The following is a 20,257-nucleotide window of genomic DNA, read 5'->3' on the forward strand; positions in this document are numbered from 1 at the left end:
TTGGTTTTAAAATTATTTTATTATCAAAATTTAAAATGATGCACAAAGATCTGTTTTAAACACTAAAGAAATAAGAATCAATTCTTGGTGTAGAATTGTGTTTTAGGGATTTCTTCCTTTTGTTGATGTCTGGACTCGGGTTTTCAGCAGGCCTGGAATTAAAGAAGAGGAATTTCTTTGTTCACCATAAAGAAGACATTAAGGACAGCACAGGATAAAACTTTTGGTGAGTGGGATTTGTGGACAACACTGAGAATTCCCCAATTGGGAGTGGACATGCAAGGGTTACTACTTATGGTAAAAAAAAAAAAAAACATAAAACCAAGGGTGCCCTGATTTCTGGGGCAGGTTCCTTTTCACAGTTCTTTATCTGTGATTTACAGGTGTATGCTCAGGGCACACCCATTCACTCACCACTCTCATCCACCTTTCAACAAAATGGCTGAAGTTGATGAGGGATTGATCAAAGAGGAAAGTGTTTGCCATCATTCCCTTTGATCATGTCCACCCCAGGCATATAAAAAAAAAACTGCCTGCCCTTCCTAGTTAGAAAGCAGCAGCAAAAATGGATTCAGTTGATAGCCAGATCTGTCCCACATGTGACAGTGGATGTTCAACATGGATCCACAGGCCAGCAAAGCCATAAACTTGCTATGCTATCCAGACTGGGCATTATTCATATCAATCAATCTCACCTGAGAGTAGAGATCATCGTTTACTGCCTATTTCCACCTTCTCTAATTAAAGGTGTGAAAGCTGTGTGTGCAAAGGTCGGAGGTTACTTCTCCACACCTCCCTCCCCTGACAAAAGGGGACATGGTCAGAGTTTAGATTGAATAAAACAAAAAACAGAAAGCGACCCACCTTTTAAGCTGGGCAGAATTCTTCAGTTCCTTTCCTTGTTCTACCAGAATCTTCCTGATTGTTGCTTGGTTTAAACACAGATCAACATGTTCATTGAAAGTAGACATGTCAGGAATTAGTATGTCTTTGTGACAAATGGGACATTGGTGTACCAATTCTGTTGTCTGACCGTTGTCCCTCTCGGTAGGGAACTCCTTGTCTTGAGGAAGTTTTGAGGTTGTCTCGGCTGGTGAGTGAAACTGTGTGTCTACACTGACACAACCAGTTGATCCCTGAAACTGAGGTGGACAGCTAGGAGCAATCTCATTGTTTGGACTGTCTCCATGGTTACAACTAGTGTCCACTTTAATCATAGATTCACTAGTTTCAATAGAATTTTCAGTGGAATGGGGAAAAAGTTTCATTGAATGTGAGTGAAAAATTGAACAATCTGTTTGACCAGTATTAGCTGACCCATGAGATTGACCACTGGTCACACTGTCCAACTGACCACTATTACATATTTTTTGTAATTGTTCAGTGACATTGCTGCTGCTTCTCTGGCCACAGTCAGACCTAGTCTCTACTTTGTTACTGTCCTGATTGATTTCTTGACCAGTCTGAACCTCTGTCTCTTGTTTATCACTGGCCAGACTCCTTCTCTGACCACTCTTAATTTTTTGTATTTTCTCAGTGACCAAACTGATTTCTTGACCCGAGTCGACCTCTTTCTGTAGTTTATCACTGGCCAAATTAATTCTCTGACCCGAGCCAATCTCTTTCTGTAGCTTGCCACTGGCCAGACTATTTATCTGACCAGTTTCAACTATCTGCTGTACTTTCTCAACAACCAAACTACTTTCTTGACCAGTCTCAACCTCCTGTTGTAGTTTATCACAGTCCAAACTATTTATCTGACCAGAGTCAACCTCTTGCTGTAGTTTATCAGTGACCAAATTGATGTCTTTCTCAGAGTCGACCTGTTTCTGCAATTTGTCACAGACCATACTATGACTCAGACTAGTCTTAGCTGCTGTCTGTTGCTGGTCAGTGATATCTTCATTATTCAACAGACCACCAGCATCAACTTGTTCTGAACTAATAGTTTCATCCAATATTGATCTGTCTGTCTTCTCAACAACAACTCTATCTGTGGATTCTGACCATTTCAAAGACTCACTGGAACCCAAACACTGCTTTACTTCTTCTCTTTTATTTACATTAGATTTAGAAAAATATTTCAATAAATTGCAGTTCTTTACGGTTTTCTTTGAAAATTTATTGTTTTGTATCTTTTTAAGTTTGGTTTCAATATTGGAGTCAAATGGTTTCGGGCCAGTGGAATTAGCAATGTCTGCAGAAGAACAATCAGTACCATTTTCTTTGTTATCACAATCAGACTGTTTCTTGTGTGGGTTTGTAACATCTTCAGGACAAATCTTAACAAGATCAATTCTGTCAACTTTTGAAGGTTCCTCTTTTGTTCTATGAAGTCTTGTAAGCATTTGTTCCGTGTTTGCATCATTTAATTCTGAAACTTTAGAAATATCTGCAGTTGTAGTCGAGCACTTAGGGGAAGGTTTTTCACAGCCACTTACTAATAATTCTTCAGAATTACTGAGTTTACTTACAGATGGTGAAAGACTTTTATTTTCATGGAGACAGCTTTCTTCCTCAACCTCAGCAACACCATCAGAAAACGGATGGTTCTTAAGTGTTCCAGAATCAACACAACTTCCTAATATTACACCATTGCTTTCTTTTGGCTCAATTTCTGAAGAATTCTCTTTTGTACCAGTCTTTTTACAGTCCTTTCTTTGTTTCAGAATATTTTCAGTTTCAGAAAGGTTTTCGCATTTACACTCAGAAGATTTTTCAAGACAAGAATCTGTTGGAATTCCATTTCTGACAAAAGTTTCCTCAAATACAGTCTTCAAGTTTTTCTGGGTCATTTTGGTTTTTTTCCTAGTTTTTCTTGAAGTTTTGATGGTAGAGAATTCTAAAAAATCTTCAAAATCTGCATTGGTTATCACTGGGGAAGCCCTCTTTGTTTTTCGATCATTTTCCCTGGATTGCTGCAACAAGCACTTATCAATATGAGCATTAAACAACCTCAGATTCTTCGGACATTTTCTATCACAAATTGGACAATAATGACCAGGACTTTCAGAAATTCCCTTCTCCAGACAGTCACTAGAACTCTCAGCCTGTCCACACTGATTTGGTGCCATTTCATTTTGGTATTTTCCCTCATGTTCAGTAAGTACGTTCGTATCACTCAGAGAGGAATCTTTCTTCAGGAAATATTCTATACTATCCTTTTTTGCAAACTGAGACGATGAAATAAGATTGGACATCCGGACACCTAGAAATAAAGAATAATATTCATGTTGCCATAACTACAAGGGGAGATATGATAAAATATCAACAACAGTTCATTTGCCTGTTCATTTTTACATTTGTTTTTCCATGCTAGAATAGTTAGACATGTTTTATTGAGGCATTGTCTTACAACCAGAGAACCTTCCTAACACTAAACCTTACCTGTTTCTTTCAAGCAGATCTTATTCCAACCATCTTTGAAAGTGTAAAGTTAGCAGATGATATCTTGACAGGAAAACGACAAGAAACTTTGCTGTTTGTAGCTCAGTGCTTTTTCACACAAAGCACGCAAGATGAAAATGGTGAAGAGACGACAGTGTTAAAGGATAACGAGTAGGGAAGAGAGAGAAGAAAAGAGGATAACTAAAAGAAAAGAAAAAAAAGGAAGTCATGTCTCTTGGGTACTAACTATAATATCATGGACCCTTGAGCCCTTATTATTATAATTAACATGAACAGAGATTAAACAGGATATTTATAGATGCATTAGCATTTCAGTCGAGGAAAAGCAGGTTACTGCTCCTTACTTGGTCTTTAATGTCTTAAATTCAAAGAAATATTTCTTACCCATCAACCGAAGCCTGAAAGGTTTTGGCATTGAATTTTGAATTTCTGATTGAAGAAAATTCCTGGCGACATTATAGATCTGAACCTCGTCACATGTATGGCGAGTGAGCGTCTGGGACTTGGTTTTCACATCGAAATCTACTGTTTTTATTTTCAATGAGACAGTCCGACCCTGAAAACAGAACAAGAGATGGCACTGGTAAAAATCATCATCATCATCACCATTTTAATGTTCCCACTTGAGGCAGATTTTCTACAGCTAGATGCCCATCTTGTGCCAACCCTCACCTGATACCAAGAAAGGTAATATATTCTCATGGCAGGAATTTTCTCACAGAATATTGGAAATGAATGACAGTGACACTTATTTACAACACAAGGAGACCACACACAAACACACACACTCACAGGCACAGTCTCACATACACGCCCATTGGGTTGAGGGATTTTTTTTTCCTTTTCCTTTCTTTTATTTGTCAGGCAATTTACTTGGTGACCTCACTAGTGTTGGTGCTACGAAAAAAACATCCAGTACACACTGTAAATTGGTTAAAATTAGGAAAGACATCCAGCCATGGAAACCACGACAAAGCTGTCATTGGGGCTTGATGGCTCTTAACAATTGTAACTATTTAAATTCCTGAAATATTTCAAAGAGACCATCCTTAAAACAGATATGATAAACAATTCTTTAAATGTAATCCAATTCCAATGAATTCCTTACCATGAAATTCTGTTCCTGGAGGTCAGAAGCCAATATCTTACTTAGTTCTAGGCATTTGTCATAGAGTTGGGCCGGATCACTGAGTTCAAAAAATGTCCTGTAAAACAAACGTTTACTATTTTAGCACAAGTTCCACACCAAATACTTGTAATCTAAATTCTTTCTTTTTTGACTAATTTACTGACCATTAAACTATACGATTCCGTGGAGAATCGATAAGTTTCAAGGGACGTAACTGAAAAAGATCCATCTGTTTAACCAGTATTAGCTCCCCTGTATAGTCCTATCTAACTACGCTGATACCTTTCCTTGATCATACAGCTGCCCCCACCTCTACAGCCTACTCTTGACCCCAGGCAAACTGAGATGGAGGTATGTGCTAATATGTCTTGATATGGCAATCGATTGGCATTTAGCTATGTTCCTTTGGTTTCGAGTTTGTATCTTGCAGTGGTTTAGCTCTGCTCTACCTCCTTCCAGGAAGTCAATAAAAGAGAAGCCAGTCAGGTACCAGAGCCAACAAAACCAATCCAATAAGTACCAAGGGAGCATGGATTCTCTGACCCCTTCTTTCGTACTGTAACCTCTCGTCTTTAAGCATCAGGTCACCTTCTTTTCTTTCTCATAATCCCAAAGGGATGGGGTTCTTGCTCTTGCAAGCTGCATGGTCACCTCACTAGTGCTGGTGCCACAAAAAAATGCACCCAGCACATGCTATAAAGGGGTTGGTGTTAAGAAGGGCATCCGACCCTAGAGACAGTCCATCAGATTCTGTCAAACCATCCAAACAATGCCAGCATGAAAGACAGACACCAAATGATGATGATGATGACCTACATCCATGTATATTTAGTCTTGCTGTGAAATTCCTACCCCAGCATCTATGGTTTTGAGTTTGTTGAATGATCAAAAATATAAAACTTACTGTTCAGTACTCAAGCTTTTTCTATCACCATCACTAAAGAAAAACAAGAAACATAAAAAAATAGTTTTTCTTAGAAAAAAAAAGATTTCACTTTGTTAAAACCATTTTATATTTAACCCTTTTGACAGCAACTGGCCTGAGGCCCTCCACCACCACTCATTCTATGGTATCAGCTTCTTGTTTTAAAATTATCTAAATTTAAATCTTCCATCAAAATTCCACGTTAATTTATGTTCCAGACACCAGTTCAATAATGGCAAAGTTTACCACATTCTTCATTATTTTCAAAATTAACTGAAACAAAAGCAGAAAAATTAATTTCAACAGAAAAATATGGCAAGAAAAAGGTTGAAGTTATTTCTAGTTGTTCTTGTTTAACTCCAAATCAGCCCTTTATTACGTAAATTTTGATCAGAGGTGTTTCAGCCCAAATCACACTATTTTTTTTTTTTTTATCAGGCAGGGTCCAACCACAAACACAATATCCCGTGCAACCTTCCCATTTTAACAATTTTCCTTATCATATTCCTGTTGAAATCCATTGCCTTTGTTTCAAATCATTTCAATCATGTTGAAGAGTTTATTAAAATCATTTTCTTATTAAACTGGTGCCTGAAATATAAATAAACATGGAATCGGATCACTTTAAAACAGGAAGTTTGCATCAAAGAACTCAGTGTTGGGGGGTGGAATATCAAAAGGGTTCAAGCAGTGAGATTTGAAAGAGGTTTTGCTGCTATTGCTATCAGGTCAAGAGATCACAGCCTTAGATGGATGAAGTGACCCCCAAAGAGACCTCTTTAACCCTTCAGCATTCTGATTCCTCTGTCAAATGTTCTGCTTATTTATTCACATTGTTTTCAATTAATCAGGCATTCTATCTCATCGCTTCAAGAGATTTTCATGATGTGAATTTTTTGCTTTCAGAATTACATTGTAGGGTAGGTGTGAGGGGCTGGATCTGGTCACTTTTAATACAAAACAGGAAGAATATTTAGGCCAGATATGGCTGGATTAAATGCTAACTTGAGTCACAACAGAGTGGCTTCTTTGCTGATCCATTGGCTTTGAGAATTCCTCTTTTCGTGCTGTTTGGCACAAATGGATTTATCTATGTTTGAATTAGATAATCCAGAAGAATTGTTATCAACAAGTATTCAATTAAAATGAAATGTTCCTGATTTGAGAAAATGTGACAGTTAACCCACACAAAAATGAAACTGTTGATGTGAGGAATATATGAAATGTGTGTGTGTGTTTCTGCGAGACTTGAAATTCACTTTCTCATACCAGAATGACAAGAATTTAGCCCAGATTTTACAGTGTGTGTATATTTCCCCAACTAAATCATTTACCAGATCTGATTCTCTCACATAAATTAATGCAAAAAGATCTAAAAACCTCTGTGATTTTTGCTTCCAACTGAATTGTGCAAAATTCATCTTTAAAAAGAAAAATGCAAGAAAACCTTCTTTACCAACCTTTCGACACGAGTTGAACCAATGCCGAGAGCGATAGACATGAAGTGCTTGAAAGAAGTTTCAGAATACAAGAGATAGAGTAAAGATCGTTGTTCATACAACTGGGAACAGGTAACAATATCAATGGCTTGCAGCATTTTCTCTGTCACTTTGCCAATACCAGAGACCTGAATTAAAAACAAAAAAAAAACACACAATAAAACAACTTTTTCACATGGCGTGTGTGTGTATATATATTTCACGTACATATGTATATAATGTTGGGTTTAGTTGAGTTCCAATCAGCTGCATGGTTCACCTGGGCCGAGTGACAGCACACCTTTAGCTAACCCACTGACAGAGTTCTTATAATATATTTCATTAGTATTTACATCCAATTTTCCATGCAGGCATGGGTTAGATGAGTACATCTTGCTGAAGTACTGCTTTGCAGCTGGATGTCTTTCCTACCATGAACCTTTATCTGCTTTTTGAAACAAGAACATTTTTCATATGGCATGTCTTTGAAAGGGCACAGCTCCAGGACAAAGTGTTGATAGGGAAATGGCACTGCAAGACACATTAAAGCATAATAAAAGGAAGGGGGAAAAAAAGAAAACAAAGAGAGATTAGAACAGAAGGAAGAGATAAGGAAATGAGAGAGAAAGAGAGAGAGAGAGATTGGAGGACGTAGCAGAAGATAAGACTGTTGCTTTTTGTGATGACAAAAAAATGTTGAAGAGGTAAAGTTACTAACTTTTCTTATCGGAAGGTCAGTGATGAAATCTTTGATAACATGTGTAATGTGAGGGAGACTGAACTGACCGTTGGGCTTGTTTTTATCTGAACAAATTTTGGCCAGTAAAGTGTTGGCAGCAATTCCTGAAAAAACAAGAACAGAAAAAGCCATGAATATTTATATATCATCATCATTGTATGTCTGCATGTATAAGACAAGTCATCATGGCCTACGTCAGTTGTTTTATTATACAACCACTTTCTCTAAACCACAAAAAAAAAACAAAAGAAAAAAACAGGCCCATCACTGAAAACTAGGTCTTTGTATTCATTTATGCTATATTTAGGCAATAATGTTAATCAATTCCCATCTACATCTTCTTTCAGCGACAGTCACAATTTGTGAGGTAAAATTTATATTTTGTAAGAATTAATAGGAAGGTCATCCAGCAGCAGAAACCCTAAAATCTTTGCCTCAATTTATTCCTGCCGAAATCCTGGGGAAAAACAGGAATTAAACAAAACGATGGCATGAACAGGTTATCACAATTTTTATTGTTTTTGATGCCAGGTTTAAGAAGACTGACTAAAAAGAAAAAGAAAATCAAATAACACCATTTTAAAAAAAATGTGGATCCATTAGTTTACTCACCAGCACTTGCAGTCAACTGAGTTCTTTGTTCAATCTTACGTCGGATTTCTCTAACAGCCTCTTCTGCTGACACACCAAATACTTCTTCTCTGTAATTAGGCACTTCTCGTTTACACAAAGGACACATTTTAAGATCTTGTCCCTTTACTAATGTAGGGTCTTCTATTCGTAGTAAATTACTTCTGTCTTGTTCTTGGAAGCAGAGCTGATCAGCACTTGGTGTTTCCTTATCTTGAACAAAGTTCAGATCTTCATTTTCTGTTGATTCACAATCAGACTTATTTGGATCACAAGAGCAATAATGTGGATCTAATCGGTCACAGGTACGGCATTGAACAGTTCGTTTCTCTTTAGGGAATGTCTTACGAAGGTTCAAATGTTCTGTGATGTCTAAGTAAGCCTCATCGAAGCTGATTGGACAAAAATGTTTGTCATATTTAACAAGTACGTCTTTGACTTCTTTACTGACAGCTGCGTACTGAGCAAAGTTCTGAGGAACTATCACCAACTGAGGGCACAACTTTTTAGCAATGAAACCTGGCATTGCAGCTCGCACTCCAAAACGACGAGCAATGTAGTTAGAAGTTGACTTGAGAAAAGAAATACAGAAAAGAAAAACAATAAATCTATATAGAAAATAAATGTATTTCTTGACAAAAAAGAACAAAACAGCAAGAAAAAAAGATATATCTTGTAATCCTTAATCCTGTTCAAACCCAGTCTTAAAAATAAAAGAAAGGATATATTGGACAAAGTCAGCCCTTCAAGCCTAAAGGCTCATGAGGTGAGAACCTTGTCTGGATTTTGATGGTGTTTAAGCTGAGAGGGCAAGACAACCTGCTGAAAGGAATGCCAGTCATCTCTGGTAAACTGGTAAAACATGAGAGGAAGTGCTTTGCCCAAGGACACAACATGCTACTCAGTCAAGGAATTGAACCTGCAACTGAATGATTGTAAGCCCAACACCTTAACCACTGGGCAATGTGCCTGCAAATAGAATAATGTAGTTCTAGATAAACAAGACTGGATGTTCATGATTGGAATGTCTTTGATCATTATGTTTGTTTGATTAGACCCTACTTGGGATTGAATTAATCACAGCTAAATTATTTTTAATCTAATGATTAAATGTATTTCTCTCATTCCTAAAACTTTGGTCCAATACACGACTCCTATATCTAGCTTACACAATTTCAACACAAATATTTTATGAATCTAAACTCACAAGCATGTAATTACTTCCGACAGCCATGGGTTTGTCCAGGAGAGACGGATTGTCTCTCGTTTCAACTGCTGCAAAGAAAGCATCCATGTCAATATGGACAATGGTTCGGCTGAGGTCCCTTTTCTCTTCTAGTCTCTTCAGAAGAGCATCAGCCTGAAAGAGAATGGTCAGCTTACAGATTTTCATTTCTGTAGAAATCCAGCATAGAATGGACATTAATACTTCAACTGCTAATTAAATATTCAGCATAATTAAAACCACATATAGAAAGCCACATCAAATCTGTCAATATACAGACATAGGTACATTTAAACCTCACTCATCCACTAAAACCACTAAAATATTAATAAAAACGACAGACCTCTTTTTCAGCCTTGTTCATCTCTTTTGCAGTGAAGCTGGCAATTTTCTGTTGTTGTTCAGCAATCTTTATATCAACCTGTTTGTCTTTTTTTTTCTCATTTTCAAAATATTTTGAACCTGACAACAGAATGCAAAACAATAGTACTTAATGCTGTTGTTTCGCCCTAAGTGACAACACCTACGATCAAAGGGCCTAATAGATGCATTTAATTTATGGACACTTGTTGGGGGTCTAATGTCACTCAGAATGCAAGAGGACTAATAGTTCAACTGATGACTTTTCAGATGATGTAAAACTTGCCACCATTCATATATTAAGAAGAGATTTTAACCATTTTTTGTTTTTTATGTGTGCATGGTAGTCTCATTTTCATAAGATGTGCTCAGCACTCCATCCTATGTAAGAACAAATCCCAGCAGTTTATGACTTAAACCAAACCAAAGTCAATAAAATAAAGTAAAATGGGTTTATATTTTAGAAATCTTTAGCATGCTCTAAGAAGCAGAATTAGAGGAAACATGAACATCATATTTTCTGAAATTCTGTTTGTTGTTAAAAGATTGTAGGGTGGGGGTTGATGTTGTTTAGCCCGTGGTGAGTCTTGACGAAGCACGGAGTTCCAGTTGTTATCATCCGAATGTTTTGTGGGTAAGTTTACCGAAAACTACACTCTACAATGTGTCCTTACGTTTTAAAGACGGCAGTGAGTGATTTAGGTGACATTTGGTTGCTATATTTAGCAAGCTGAGCAACAACGTGGAGGATTCCTCGCTGGTTAATTAAGGAAAGTGTAAAGGGAAAAGTAACAGGTGTCTAATGGTTTCTGTTCTGTACTAGACACACTGACATTTTAATAGGGGACTAAATGGAATTTTCAGTATGTTATTAATATAAAGAAGGGATAGACAAGAATGGTCAAAGGGGAAGATGGAGTTAAAAGGGGGCGGGGAGAGTTTTTAAATCAGTTTACTCACCTTTCGAAGCTTCGTATATAATCTGGTTGATTTTTTCTCTGTCCAAGTTCTGCATTCCAGCTTTGTTATCATTAAGTCCCAGCCTGGACAAAAGTCCTGCCTTTTCTTCTGTCCCAGACGACATTTCGCCGTATTTTGTCACCTTGGGTGGTTTATCACACTGTTATTATTAATCTCTGGCCTCACCAGCAACGAAAAGAAACGTGTGAAGCAACACAAAATGAGACAACATCACTCATTATTTACTTTTGATAACATTACCTGTAAATGTAAATAAACAATAAAGGCAATTACTAACAAGGAGCGGCCATCAAACAATATTTATCGAACCGCAATCACTTCGTAATGACTGAAACTTCTCAGCTATTAAAGTAGGCAAAAAATAGTTCAACAAAAATATCTGAATATGAAAAATTTCAATGTTAAAGCTGTTTAAGCAATATACTTAACAAATTTAAGTGTTCAGTTACGATTGCTATCCATGCGGTCTTCTGTCAGATTAGCTCTGTATGATGGAGGGAGGGGAAACGCGCGAAATGCAACACGACACACGAAAGAGATTTGTCAACAAAAGTGTATTAGCAACAAACAGCTATATGTCGGATATCTGTTGTTATTAACTTGATATCTAACGGGGTCCCTAATAGGGGACATCGATATTAATGTGACTTTCGGAATTAGGAGCTTCTCCACTTGCTTAAGCGTTCATTTAAAATAATACATGTCAATGTATTTAATAATAAATATTTGAACTTCATTAAATGAATATTAATATATTTGATGCAGAGAATATTTAATACCGTTCGTTTCTTTAATTCGCTAATTATCATTAATTTAAGATTGTACTAAATATAATCACAATAATAATTATTTCTAAGATAAACACAAGACCATACATTTCGGGTTTGTAGGTACAGAGACGAACTGAGGAGGGTAGTGTGGATGTATGTGGCAGTAAGGTGGATGTATGTTTCATTTTGTAGTGAGGACGTGTGTACTGTGATGGCAGATGGACTGTGTAGTGTGAAGAAGTTGCTTAGTGTGGTAGTGAGGCTAGGGCTGACATTGAGCTACACGGCAGCACCATTTTGGTATTGACCAAAAAGACTGAGAGTATACAACACTCGATAACTATTGGGGGTCGATTTGTTGGACCGGAAACTCTTCAAGGCAGTGCTCCAGCATGGCCGCAGTGAAAAGACTGAAACAAGTCGAAGATGGAATCATCTTCAACAAAATAACCTCTCAAAGTATAAAATTAGAAAATATTAAAACAAAAACAACTGTTGAGTGCATATAATTATAACAGAATAAAACATCAACAGTACAATCGTCATCATTATCATTTGACATCTGTTCTCCATATTGGTTTGGATGGTTTCACAGGAACCAATAAGCGAAGCAACTGCACCGAGATCCAGTGCCTGCTTTGGCATGGTTACTATGGCTTGATACCCTACCTAATGCCAACCACTTCACAGTGTGTACTGGCTGCTTTTCTTAGTAATGCTGGCACCAATGAGGTCACCTGCTAACTTTCAAGAGAAAGGCAAAGAAAACAAAAAAAAAACCTCCTCTTCAACATCTGGCATAAAACCATAAAAAAATGTCCTTCGCCTAAGAATCAAATGGTTACACAACAATCATTTTAACCACACGGGTACACCTGTAACTCGAAGTTTGGTTTCATTTTATTTGTTTATTTTGTCAATAATAAATCAATAATCATCTCTAAAGTATGTACAATGCTAGAAACTTGGAGGTGAAGGGTTACTTGATTAAATCGATCCCGGAAACTTGACTGCTGCTTTATTTTATCAACGCCGAGAAGACGAAAGGCAAATTTGGCCTCGGCGGAATTTGAACCCAGAACGTAATGGGTCATAACTATATACAGCAAGACATTTTTGTCGGGAAGAAAAGCAGTTGAGTTTGTGCGTGTGATTAAGTTTAAACTGAAGTTAAGCAACAAGAATCCATACAGTAGTAAAAACTTACGGACTACTTTTCTTGTCGAAAGTTTACGTAAATACATATAAGTGTTCCTTCGCGGTCGCGGAACATTTCAATGCTGTAGAAGTTCACTAATCAACACCGGTTGACCGGTTTTCGCCTTACGTAAAGATTTTTGTCAAACCCGACCGGACGGAGATGCCTGTCGACCACATCTGGATGTTTCCAAATAAACCGAGCAGGTTATGGAATATTTCTTCTAAGATCGTGCTCTCTCTTGTCGGATCCACAAGTAAACTATGGACAGGTGTGTTTAAGTATAACCTCTTTCTTCCAGACATGTCCTTGCCTTTCTTAACGCAAAACGTTTCCCCTCAATTCCTTCCACACTCCAAACCATTAATCTTCCTCTAAAAACCATGTCCTTTTCTTCATGTTTCTTACTTGTCCACTTATTCAATGCCATTTAGATTATGTCCTGCGTGTGATCTTTGCTTCACTTACTTTCCATCGTCTCGTGATGCATTATTATGTGTGTGTTACAAAAACAAATGTACATTTTTACATAAACGGAAACATTACAAGCACAGACGACACACGACCGAATAATGAAACGACAGAATTAACAATAACTCACAATAAATATATGGTGTGTATTAAAACTAAACACTAACATTTACACAAACAAAAAACCATCACACACACACAATTAATTCTCGTAACCGAGTGATTCACCGATGAAAGTAAAGGTTAAACTCTGATTCAGCAAATCTCTAACTAAATGCTTCTCGATCAAAGGACACTGTGCCATGACCATCTCGTCTCCGATTATTATCATTCCCTAAGCAGGTTGACAAAGGTTTACATCAAACAGTATTTCTTAATTTTAAGAGGGCGTGGTTTGAAGTAGAACAGGGGTTCTTAACTAGGGAGGTGGATACCCATATCCTCTAGGGGTATTAGACACACTTGGTCTCTAATGATTTAAAAATGACAAAATCTTTATAATATTCTTTCCTCTTTATCCATTTGTAAAATAAAACCAAGCTATTGACTTCGTTGGAGTCCTACAGGCAACTTATAGATGTTGGGGGTATATCAGACAATCCTTTGGATATCTGGAATAATAAATGGTTTAGAACCTCGGTTTTTTCCCCTTAGGTTCGGAGAGAGAATTCATTCACATCTTTTAAATGAGCTTTTACTCTCTCTATACATTATGATTACTGGTGTTTATTGATTTTACACCATTCTGAATGCCAGTCAGTGTTTTCTCTGTATTTTCTCCGGATACCACGAAAGCGAAGGAATTTAACTCGTCAAAAAGTAGGTGTTGTCCAGGAGAAAAAGTGAAAGCATTTTCCATGCCATACAAAATAGCCAAAAGGAAAGGGAACGGACGTAAAATAATGGGATATGTGTGTGTGTGTAGAGAGAGAGAGGGGTACTGTTGAAAAACATTTAGTGTAATGTCTTTGAAGTTGGATCCAGCAAATATTTTGATTATATTCCTACTTAACACGAGCTAAAACTTGGCTTATTAATAATTATAACTGTCTAAGTGTATCGAATGCTGACAGAATAGCGTTCGTTCGTTGTTTGTATTTTTGATTTTAAAAATCATAAACCTTTCACTTCTCGCTCATCAAAATAGTTTTTGACCTGAAAAACACCTGACAAGGTTAATTGCTTTCGTTTTAATGGTTCCCTGAACACGAAGAAGCTCTAGTTTCTCTTAAGTTTTATATTCTGCATTTAAACTTCAATTTGTAATTTTACACCCACCTACCCTATCGTATTTTGATATATTTATTAGTTTGTTTTTTTCTCTTTTCTACCCCGCCCTCCAATGCCATAGGAAGACGACCCGATGAATATGGCTTTACATAGTCGCTTCACCTGTTAGAAATAGCATCTAAATCTCCCTCAAAAAAAAGTAGGGGAAAAAATAAAAACGGTGTATAATATCCAGAGTTCATTATTCCTGCTGTGAATGCTTTTGATCGTATATGGCCGCTCTATTAAGGATGCCTTGGAGATAAACAACAAACAGTCTTGAGGGAAGGTCACCCAGCAATTGTTTCTAAATAAATAAGAAGCCTGGTGATAAGGAAATGTACTGTTTAACCCTAGGTTAATCTTGATCCAGTAGACCTGTGATCAGAGTTGTTCCGCTCTACTTTATCGCTTATATTTCACTTGTTGTTTAACCACAGGTCAGTCGTGATCCCGTAGACCTATCATTAAAAAATGTTCCACTCCGATCTATTACTCACTCACACTCCACTGTTGTTTACTTAATAACTGATAGGTAAACGACGTCAGTTTTGTCTGCCTATGTATGTATGTATGTGTATATATATATATATATATATATATATATATATATATATATATATATATATATATATAATGTGTGTGTGTGTGTGTATGCAGGAGCATGTTCCCTATATGATGACCCCAAGTAGCCAATAAATGTGGACGAGCTTTGCATAGCATTCCACAAGGTTTTTACCCGAATCTTATTTAACTATAAATATAATTCTGATTAAGTTTGAATACAAAGACGACGTTTAGTATTTTTGTAAATATGTTTTGATAAAAGATAATAAAAAAAACTGATTATCTGCGTAACAGGTAACAAGGTTCACCTGTGTATTATGTATCATATGAACGGTGAAATATTATTTTATATCTTCTTGTTCCTTTATTTTACGTTTCTGACACAGCAAGATGCATCAATATTTCATTAAGTCAGTTTTCTTAGACTTCGTTTTATAATAGGTCCCAGGAGTTATAAAACCAGAGCTTGACTCAGTTTCCATGGTGACAGAGATCACAACACTTCCCCACCCCCTGGATGGGACTTGGGCCCTGTTGAAGGCTGTTCACTTCCCTCTATGATTTCTTGATGATAATGACAAGGAATACAGAGGGGGTTTTTTTGTATTTTGCTTTGTTGTAGATTGTCTGAATTCGTTCAACATCGTCAACAAAGATGTCTTGTATGATGCCATTGAGAATAGACCAGTTAACCAAGGCTTAGTCACAGTTAGTAACCATTACAGCTGTATTGATGAACCGGTCCTGTGGGGTAAGTGACACCCTTTCAATATTTAACTGAGACTTGATCGATGTGTGTGTGTGTCTTTCATCAAAGTGGTTGACTGAATGTGCAGGTGCGTCTCAGTGTTGGAAGGTAAGATGTGTGATAGAAAACTAGATCACACTCGGGATTGCCTCTTGTTGCTGCTGTTGAGTCATCTGAGCTCAAAAATGTCTCAAAAAATTATTCCAGGTCCTAGAAGCAAAGTTGAGCCTCCCATAAGCTAATTTTGTCCCCAACCCTCACAACTTTTGGCCAATTATTGGAATTTTTTGCTTTCTGTTCAGCTATTCTGCTTGTCTTTTTATAGACATAAGTTATGTTTCCTGCTATAATTCAGGTACTTTCATAATGTACTGGCCAATCACTTTAAATAGTGGTTTCAAACTTTTGGCATAAGGCCTGCAATTTGAGGGGAGGGGGTCAGTTGATTCCAATGACTCCAATGCTCAACTGGTACTTACTTGACTCTGGAAGAAAGAAAGGCAAAGTTTACTTTGGTGGAATTTAAACTCAGAACATCTGCATGAAATGCTGCTTAGCTTTAGATACTAAATGCTTTAATGCACCAAAAGCTTCTTTTTCTGAATATGTACCATGGAAATTGAGATGATGCATCTAATATGCCATCAAATGCAGTAAAGAAAATAAAAACCTTTGAATTTAGTGCTCCAGCATGGTCAGAGTCCAATTAATTAAATCAATAAAAAAAAAATACAAAGAGTTTAGCTGACCCTTGACTGAATAACGATTGACCATTCTTGGCTTAACTGGAATATCTGGTGTGTCTTTTGCAGGAATCCTGAAGTGGAGGTATTTGATTGGTGGTCGGAACATCCGATGGACATTAGGAGCTGACAACATTTGCTTCACAAAGTATTGGCATTCCTTATTCTTCAGTCTTGGACGTGTGGTGCCAGTGTGTCGGGGGGAAGGAGTTTACCAAAAGAGTTTAGACTTTGTTTTAGATCAGTTGAATTCAGGTCAATGGTTGCACATGTTTCCCGAAGGTAATGTTCTTATGGTTACTATTGTTGTTGTTGTTTTTACTCTTGTTAATGTTATTGCGACTTTTATTCTCTTTTTTTCTCCTTATTTTTTCTGTTCAGGAAGAGTAAACCTTTCCAAAGAATTTATGCGACTGAAATGGGGTGAGTTTGTTATTCTCATTGCATTGTGTCTTTGTTTTGGTGTAAATTGGATTGATTTGAAAATTTGGACATTAACATGTAGACAGTCCCATTCACTATCACCACCACCACCATCATCATCATCATCATCATCATCGTTTTAATGTCTGTTTTCCCACATTGTCTTAGGCTGAAGTGCTGTATGGTTCTCTCATATTCCTTGATTGTGTATCATCTCACTCATCCAAAGCTTCCAGGTCAGATATGAACCCTTTACCACTTTGTTCTGGTTTACCTTTATATTCTAACTTCAACTCACAGCAATTGTTTAGTTGGCTTCTATCTTGTTTTCACCTTTCCTGCTATTTTACCACTTCATTTGCATTACATATCGTAATCTATCCTCAATACATTTATCTACAGTCTTTGAAGATCCTCTGCATTCACTGCTTATATTCCTCCACCACCCTCACACACATACATACTCCTTCATATATACGGATCAGGCACCCACCACATTTTGTCCTCCCTATTCATTGTCCATCTTTCACTACCACACATCCTGCATCTTGGCATAAAAGTATTGATCTAAAAACAGTGATATTTGTTGAGACCCCTGTCAAGAAATCATTTTCTGGCCCTTCATTTTTTAAAACAAGTAGAATATAAAAAAAAAATCTTTGAAAAACAGGTATGGGTTGGTGACTGGAAAAGCATCCAGCTATAAGACAATGTCTCAATAATGTGTATTCTTCCAACTCTTTGGAAAAACAGACAAGTTTCATTCTCACGCGTCATGCTTGCACTGCATAATCATGCTCTATATTCCGTGTCCATATTTCATTATTGTACACCTTTCATATCTTACATCTACATGCACACACCATGTGTAGTCCTTGATATTCTCTGCTTATTACCCTACACCATCCTTACACACACACACACACACACGTACATCACACAGTCCTCTTTATATACTGAGTATATATATATATATGACTTTAACTGCTGCTAGGAACATTGTGTTTTGTTATGCAACCACAACATACTGCAAAGTATATTGCAGGCTTGTCAGTCAACACTGTGTCCAACTGGTGATATATAATGTATATTGGCTTTAATGTATATATATTGATTTCCATGTTTTATCTGATTGATTTTATTTTACTTCAGGTGTTGGACGTTTAATTGCAGACTGTAACAATAATTCTTTAGTTTTACCAATATGGTTAGTTGGTGAGTATGTTACTTCTCAACGTCTTCATTAATTACCCAGTTATCTCTCTTGGACTGATTGATGAAACGCACAGATTTAGTTTTTAAGCTTAGCTTAGACAAATGTTGAGGTTTGGCACCTGATTAGAGATTTGTGTGGTCTACTTAAATGTTTGGTCTTGTACCAAATCAATGATTTGACTTTTGTGTCGTGTTGAATGTTTGGTTTTGTACCAAATCAAATATTTCGCCGTGTCGCTAGTTCCATGCTTTGTACCAATTCCAACATACAATCTTGTGTCCAAGCATAAAGTATTGTTTTGCGTGTAATCCAAGATTTATTCACCCCCATCTCTTGTCGAAAAGAAGTCATTACCTTTCCTTTTAATCAGGAAGGAGGGACAGTACCCATGATCCTATGTAGGGATTCCGAAACTGGTAGGAGATAGGAAGGAAATTATCCTCAAACCTGGGAGCTGTCTTGCAACAGGTGGTGGCATTTAGGCCATGGCAGGATTTGAACTCAAAACGCAAAGAGCTGAAATAAATCTCATAGTCATCCAGCCTGATATTCCTGTAGTTCCGCTAATTCCCTGCACTTGTTTTTATTGACCCCAGAAATAATGAAAAGCAAAGTTGACCTTGGTGGGATTTGAACTCAGAACACAAAGAATCAGAACAAATATGCAAGGCATTTTATCCCCCACTGTAACAACTTTGCCAATTCTCCCTTACCATTTCCTTCAGTCAAATATGAACTTTCTTGGAGAGAACAATCCTATGGAATCGGCTCAAGTTCTGGAAATGGTGTTTAAATGAACCACAATTTTTCCCTCATATCACTTTCTCTCATTTTAAAGAATTAACTGACTTTGTAGCTAATTAATACTACAACCTCCCCCAAAGACAGGAGGGCCATGGTTGGAATGATTTTGGTTATTGATCTGTTTAATACTCTTGTTAATCTTTGATGTTCCTAATTTTTTGACCAATTCTCTTTATTCTCATTGCAGGAATGGATTCTATTTTACCAAATAAAAAACCCTACATACCCAAGATAGGAAAGGTCAGTACAGTTCCTCCTCCTTTCACATTGCTGCTCTTTCTTCATTTTGTTTTGTTTCCTAAATCATGCTAATGATTCTACCAGCTACCCATCTTAAATAATAATAATAATTTTTACTATAGGTGCAAGGCCTGAAATTTGGGGGGAAGGGGTTAATTCGATTGCATCGATCCCAGTATGTAACTGGTACTTCTTTCATCTACCCCAAAAGGATGAAAGGCAAAGTCAACTTCTGTAGAGTTTGAACTCAGAACATAAAAATGGAATAAATATTGCTAAGCATTTCGCCCAGCATGCTAACCATTCTGCCAACTCACTGCCTTAATAATAATGATGATGATGATGATGTCCCTTTGTTTTATCTCTTCCTCTTCAGACTGTCACTGTATTAATTGGTGAACCTATCCAGTTTAAATCAGATGTGCAACAACTACAGAATGCCGGTAAAAATGCTGTAAGTACCCTCTTGTCTGTGTTAGGGTTCTGTAGTCATGGAGGAGGTGTGTGTTCTGTTAAAGAAAAAAATGGGATTGAGTAATTCTTCAGTTTAATTATTTTTCTTATAACTTGATATAAAACAAGCAATATGTGTGTGTGTGTGTGTGTGTGTTTGTATGTAGGTAGGTGTTGTAGTGCATTAAGATGCTTGCTTTTAAACCAAATGGTTTTGGGTATAGTTCCACTTTGAACAAGTGTCTTGAACTCCAGGCTGTCCAAAGCCTTGGAAATATCTTTTTTGCTTCATTTTGTTTTTCTTCTTTGTTTCAGCGTGAAATACGGAAATATATCACAGACAGAATTCAGGATGAATTTAGACACATGAAAATCAAAGCAGAGCGAATACATCACGAAAGTCTTTATAGATCTTAACATTTTCATAAATTAGCTTTTATTAATTAAAAACAAATTCACAGAAATTATCATCATCATCAT

The 20,257-nt window shown here is 36.9% G+C and overlaps 2 protein-coding genes across 8 annotated transcripts; one reads left to right on the forward strand and one right to left on the reverse strand.

The window, feature by feature from the left end:
- On the reverse strand, nucleotides 1-12,922 carry LOC106874111 (uncharacterized). 6 transcript variants are annotated; one of them, XM_014921716.3, is made up of 12 exons: nucleotides 12,853-12,922; nucleotides 10,855-11,115; nucleotides 9,878-9,996; nucleotides 9,517-9,669; nucleotides 8,292-8,880; nucleotides 7,659-7,783; nucleotides 6,923-7,089; nucleotides 5,442-5,474; nucleotides 4,517-4,613; nucleotides 3,793-3,964; nucleotides 865-3,208; nucleotides 1-152 (listed from the first exon to the last, which is right to left on the reverse strand). In XM_014921716.3, the coding sequence occupies exons 2-12, from the start codon at nucleotides 10,976-10,978 to the stop codon at nucleotides 56-58; spliced, it is 4,020 nt and encodes a 1,339-aa protein (XP_014777202.2). In that variant the 5' UTR covers nucleotides 10,979-11,115; nucleotides 12,853-12,922; the 3' UTR covers nucleotides 1-55. The 6 variants fall into 6 exon arrangements, with proteins under 6 accessions (XP_014777202.2, XP_089219705.1, XP_014777201.2 ...); XM_089363579.1 differs by lacking the exon at nucleotides 12,853-12,922 and adding an exon at nucleotides 12,629-12,748; XM_014921715.3 differs by lacking the exon at nucleotides 12,853-12,922 and adding an exon at nucleotides 12,183-12,316.
- LOC106874112 (tafazzin) lies at nucleotides 12,760-20,241 on the forward strand. Of its 2 annotated transcripts, XM_014921718.3 has the most exons (8): nucleotides 12,760-13,114; nucleotides 15,773-15,901; nucleotides 16,711-16,923; nucleotides 17,023-17,064; nucleotides 18,217-18,279; nucleotides 19,272-19,324; nucleotides 19,701-19,778; nucleotides 20,093-20,241. In XM_014921718.3, the coding sequence occupies exons 1-8, from the start codon at nucleotides 13,006-13,008 to the stop codon at nucleotides 20,192-20,194; spliced, it is 789 nt and encodes a 262-aa protein (XP_014777204.1). In that variant the 5' UTR covers nucleotides 12,760-13,005; the 3' UTR covers nucleotides 20,195-20,241. The 2 variants fall into 2 exon arrangements, with proteins under 2 accessions (XP_014777204.1, XP_089219711.1); XM_089363585.1 differs by lacking the exon at nucleotides 15,773-15,901 and having other exon boundaries at nucleotides 12,898-13,114.
- Nucleotides 20,242-20,257: the final 16 nt, after the last annotated feature.

Source organism: Octopus bimaculoides, chromosome 15 (assembly GCF_046866305.1).
Source record: "Octopus bimaculoides isolate indiv1 chromosome 15, ASM4686630v1, whole genome shotgun sequence".
In the NCBI taxonomy this organism is placed as follows: Eukaryota; Metazoa; Mollusca; class Cephalopoda; order Octopoda; family Octopodidae; genus Octopus; species Octopus bimaculoides.

What these genes read in the sequence shown, in the direction of transcription:
- LOC106874111 (XM_014921716.3), bottom strand. Translation starts at nt 10,978, where the DNA reads ATGTCGTCTGGGACAGAAGAAAAGGCAGGACTTTTGTCCAGGCTGGGA. An exon ending in TATATACGAAGCTTCGAAAG is followed by an intron (nt 9,997 to 10,854) that starts GTGAGTAAACTG and finishes TTCTGTTGTCAG; the next exon opens with GTTCAAAATATTTTGAAAAT. An exon ending in TCGGAAGTAATTACATGCTT is followed by an intron (nt 8,881 to 9,516) that starts GTGAGTTTAGAT and finishes TCTTTTCTCAAG; the next exon opens with TCAACTTCTAACTACATTGC.
- LOC106874112 (XM_014921718.3), top strand. Translation starts at nt 13,006, where the DNA reads ATGCCTGTCGACCACATCTGGATGTTTCCAAATAAACCGAGCAGGTTA. An exon ending in ATTTATGCGACTGAAATGGG is followed by an intron (nt 17,065 to 18,216) that starts GTGAGTTTGTTA and finishes ATTTTACTTCAG; the next exon opens with GTGTTGGACGTTTAATTGCA. An exon ending in AGAATGCCGGTAAAAATGCT is followed by an intron (nt 19,779 to 20,092) that starts GTAAGTACCCTC and finishes TCTTTGTTTCAG; the next exon opens with CGTGAAATACGGAAATATAT.